Source organism: Corticium candelabrum, chromosome 10 (assembly GCF_963422355.1).
Source record: "Corticium candelabrum chromosome 10, ooCorCand1.1, whole genome shotgun sequence".
Taxonomy (NCBI): domain Eukaryota; kingdom Metazoa; phylum Porifera; class Homoscleromorpha; order Homosclerophorida; family Plakinidae; genus Corticium; species Corticium candelabrum.
In genome coordinates this window covers 3,176,891-3,181,890 of record NC_085094.1, presented here as the reverse complement: position 1 = coordinate 3,181,890, position 5,000 = coordinate 3,176,891, and the positions used below count along the sequence as shown (strand labels likewise).

General features: G+C 47.0%; 2 protein-coding genes across 2 annotated transcripts in view; one reads left to right on the top strand and one right to left on the bottom strand.

The window, feature by feature from the left end:
* LOC134185207 (uncharacterized) overlaps positions 1 to 2,432 on the top strand; it is a 2,916-nt gene extending 484 nt beyond the window's left edge. The window contains exon 1 of the mRNA XM_062652988.1: positions 1 to 2,432. This exon is cut by the window's left edge and continues 484 nt beyond it. Coding sequence (XP_062508972.1) covers positions 1 to 2,432 — 2,432 coding nt within the window.
* Positions 2,384 to 4,709, bottom strand: LOC134185679 (inositol polyphosphate-4-phosphatase type I A-like). Its single transcript, XM_062653528.1, has 5 exons — positions 4,501 to 4,709; positions 3,776 to 3,864; positions 3,382 to 3,494; positions 3,171 to 3,325; positions 2,384 to 2,648 (listed from the first exon to the last, which is right to left on the bottom strand). Exons 1-5 carry the CDS (start codon positions 4,605 to 4,607, stop codon positions 2,510 to 2,512), a joined length of 603 nt encoding a protein of 200 aa, XP_062509512.1. The 5' UTR covers positions 4,608 to 4,709; the 3' UTR covers positions 2,384 to 2,509.
* Between the last annotated feature and the right edge of the window lie 291 nt (positions 4,710 to 5,000).

The following is a 5,000-nucleotide window of genomic DNA, read 5'->3' as shown; positions in this document are numbered from 1 at the left end:
GCGTTTTGGATAAAAATTGTGGCAACGCTAACGTAACTCTATCAACTCCACCGTCGGGAATGCGTTCTGCGGTGCCCCTGGGAAGTCTAGGAGGAGGAAATATGGAGCTGAGAGCGGACGGACGCCTCGCTGACTGGTCGATATTCAATAACGAGCCAGAAGAAAAGAACGGAGCGAAAATGGACGTGGACGAAGCAGCGTTTGGTGTACTGACGTCTCACAAGGCAGAAACGAATGCGTTTCTGCTCAGAACGCGTCCGCCCGGTGTCGGTCTCCCGCCGGTCGACTCTCTGTCATACGAGGGAGCGTTTCCGGTATCCCGCCTTTCTGTCAACGATTCGCGCATGCCCGTTGATCTCCGCCTGACGGCATTCAGTCAGTTCGCACTTCAAAGTCCGAACGAGTCCATCACGCCGGCCATCGTCTTTTTTTTCGACATTCGCAATCCAACTCAATCGCGTTCCGACGTCGATGTCGCGCTGTGGTTTAATCTTCCCGACGTCATTGGAGTGGACGCGTTCGGACCGGCGACTAGAAGGAATGGCGTCGTGATGAGAAAAGACGGAAAACTGCCGTCGTCTGGTAACATGACGGTTCAAGTGTTTAACGTATCGGAGGATGGTTTGAGTCCAGAATCGATGAGCACGACGTGGCAAGTGGCGGACAACGTTGAATCGAATTGGAAGACTTTTGTGGATTCGGCGGGAAAACTGAACAATTCGGGAGCGACAAACCAACCAAATATGCACGGTGCAGTCGCTTGGAAAGGAAGAATTCCTGCAGGTAACAAGGTGTCTGTTGCTCTCGTTCTCGCCTGGTTTTTTCCTCACCGCCAATGGTCGACCACCGACGTCGGCAATTACTACAGCAATTTCTTTAGTTCCGCCGAGGATGCGGCGGCCGTGATGGCACAGAATGTCCCTCAAACTCTGCAGTGGATTCACTTGTGGCAAACGCTGTGCTTCAACGAGGACTACCCGGAATTCCTGCAAGACAGTCTGGTGAACAGCGCGGCGACGTTCGGCAAGACCGGTCTCTTTCTACGCGACGGCCGCTGGCGTCAGTTCGAGAGCAAGAGCTGCTCGCAGATGGAGCCTCCTCACATCCACTTCTATCGTGCGTTAGCATACAGCTTCCTCATGCCATCCCTAGAGCGTCAAACAGTCGAACTCTACGCTTCCACTCAGCTCCCGGACGGCACGATATCGGAACAATTCGGTGGCGGCTGTGGAGACGCATCTCGATCTTATGATCTCGACCACCCTAGTGGCGGAGCACGAGGCGACGACAACGGAGTATTCATACTCGACGTGTTGTTGAACTTCGCGTTTACCCTAGACGGTGAAGACTTTGTAGACCGAGTTTGGCCGCAAACGTATAAAGCATTGCGCTGGCAGTTGGATCACGCGTCTAAATATGGTTTAACATCCGATCTGGTGAATACGTTTGACGAGCACGGTCAGATCGGAGACGTGAACTCTTACAATGCGTTTATCTATTTGGCCAGTCTAGCAGCAGGCGAGATTCTCGCGGACCGAGCAGGCGACAAGTCGTTCGCATCCGAGCTTGAGAAGGCGAGACAAACGGGACTCGATCAGCTGGAGAAGCTGCTCTGGACTGGCACTCACTATCGCTCCTTCTGGTGCGCAAACGGCAAGCACTCCGATCAGGCGCTCCAATCCGACAGTCTCTATGGTCAAGTGTGGGCTACGATGCTCGCTCTCAACACGAGCGTTGACGTCCACAAAATCGTCGCTCACCTCAAAACGGAACGGCAATGGAACCTGACGCCCTACGGCATCCGCTTTTGCACCAACCGCACGACCGACTACCACTGCGACGGCAACACAGCAAGCACAACGACACATGCAAACCTGCAGTCTCTACATGCTAACCAGCAGTCTCCAGACGTCGGATTCCAAGACTTCGATACGTGGGAGGCACACTCTTACACACACGCCTTTCTCGCCATCCACCACAACATCACCGCCGTCTCCGACTCACTCGACGTCGCCCGTCGGGTGGCCGACAAGTACCGCATCGCACTCAAAGACCAATGGGACTACCGAGATCTCTCATCCGTCTACCCGGACGCACCCAATCACATCCGACCCGTTTGCAACTCTCACTACTCTCGCCAGCTCATCTTCTGGACAATACCGGTAACCCTCAGCGGGCAGAGCTACGACGCACGAACCGGAACGCTCGCATTCAACCCCAAGCCGCAGTACGACCGCCAATGGCCCGTTCTACTGCCGTCGGGCAGCGGACTCATCACACGACACAACGACTGCTACAAACTTCGAGTTTTATCCGGATCGATCGACGCCTCGTCGATTACCGTCAATGGAGACGCGTTAGAGATCGACGAAGGACTTACGAGTACAGCCGAACATACGAAAGTTCTTTGCAGTAAAAAAGAAAATCCTTAACAAACATTAAAGTCCATATTCCTGTATGTTTATACTACAGTATCCGTGCAGTATACTTTTGGATACAATTTTTTTGGTCACGTTTTGTCTTTCGCTTTGCCGTAGGATCCTTCGGGAGGACAGTATTGTTTCGGAGCGCATTTTAGTTGAAGAGAGGAGAAGTTGTACTTGCGCACGCCGAGATTCTTGTAGCAGTTTTCGAGACGCGTGCCTCGACTACAAAACAGAGAGAGAAGATGCAGACATTGACATGGAATAAGAATTTATATGCACTCCTACACACAAACAGACAAACAGAAACACGCACGCATGCACACTCACACACAAACAAACAGAAACACATACGCACACATAAACAGACAAAACGCAAATAAATACACAAACACAAAATAAACACAAAATAAACAAAAACACATACGCACACACAAACAAACACATAAGCACACACAAACAAACACATACGCACACACAAACAAACAACCAAAAACACAAAACAAACAACCAAAAACACAAAACAAACAACCAAAAACACAAACGCAAACAACAAAAACACATGCACACAAACAAACAAACATATGCAAACAAACAAACACAAACATATGCAAACACAAACAAACAGACAAACACAACAAAAACAGATATGCACACAGACACAAACAAACAAAATCAAACAAACAAAAAACACGTTCACACACACACACACACACACACACACACACACACCAGTACAATCAGTACCTTCTAACTGCGTTTAGCACTTGCTGGAAGTTGTCGGGGTGTAGGTCGTATTGAGAGCCCAGCATCAAGCACATTTCGTAAGTAACCGCCATTCCTGTGCGATCTTTTGCACTCTTGCAGCTTGTCAATCTAGCTCCATTTATCCGTTGGCACACCTAGCATAAAAATCATGTAATCGTTGGTCAAAGAGAGACGATTTGAGTGGTTTGACCTGTTCTGCTCTGTTGAGGAAGTCAACGTTTTTTGATTTCTGTGTTTGGAAACTTGCTTGCAACCGTCCAATCATCTCGGCTAAGGCTGGAATTTCTAGGCTCACGTGAGCACCTTGAACAGAGACCAACACGTAAACATACACACGCATCATAACACACACACACACACACACACACACACACACACACACACACACACACACACACACACAGATGCACGACACACACACACACACACACACACACACACACACACACACACACACACACACACACACACACACCACACACACACACACACACACACACACACACACACACACACACACACACACACACACACACACACTTGGAGACAGAAATTGACTAAACTACTACCAGCCGTTGACATACTTGTTCCACCTAACGCTTTTCTGTAGTCTTCAAAGTATTGTAATAAAACAGAAAGTCCTTCAGAGTTAATCTCATCTTGAAGTGAGGAGCTGTCAACGAAAAAAGGATAAGCACTCTAGACGGTTGACAAAATCAATTTCCAGCATTAGGAATAATACATCAAGATCAATACAGAAGTGACATACACAGACATAGACAAAAGCAGACACCAAAAGAAACAAACAAAAAACAAAAAAACAGACAAACAGGCAAACAAATGAACAAACAATCAAGCGCAAGCACATCACGCAAGAAATAAACAAATAACCAAACACAAAGAGACAAATAGATTGTCTTGCTTCCATCAAAACTGCAGTTCATGTATTATCGTAAGACAATAGCCAATCCCTGCTACTTTGAATGTAATGAAATGTAGAAATATAAACAAACGTTTCATATTGATATGTTAAGCCAGTCGAGAGATATCGTGTTTACAAACAAAGACAGTTGGACAGACAGACAGACAGACAGACAAACACGTGTGTGCATACACACATACAGACACACACACACACACACACACACACACACACACACACACACACACACACACACACACACACACACACACACAACTCACTCCATTTATACAAGACAACAAAATGTCAGTTTGCCTACTGACATGATGACTCATTGTGAGACAAAGCATAGTGAGAGAGGAATGTGTGTAAGCGACTTATTCTCACCTGCCAACTGACGTCACATCTGTCAACTGCTGAGGAATGACAGCCTGTGACAGTAATACTGGAATAACAGAAATAGGACTGCCCCACTGCAAGGGCATGGGCAGCATTTCGAATAGCAGTCGCGGCAAAGGCAACTCAATGACAATGGCTGCCCTAAATGTAGATGCGAAATCAATCAGTGTGAGCAAATGCCCATCTGTCTTTCTATCCGTTTGTCGCGCTATCCATCCATCTATCCGTCTGTTGTCTGTCTGTTCAATATGTCTGTCTGTCTGTCTGTCAAATCTTCATATATTTTTATACATCAAAGCTAATACAAGTGAAACTAAAGTAACAGCTAATGAACAATAAGTGTCACAACTGCAACAATAGATTACACAAATACATAACAAGTAGAATTAAAAGGTTAAAACTTGCAAACTACAAACAAAGGCTAGACTCTACAGCTAAGTACAAGATAAGCAAGTCAGAAGAAATGATAACATCAGAATCCAAAGAAG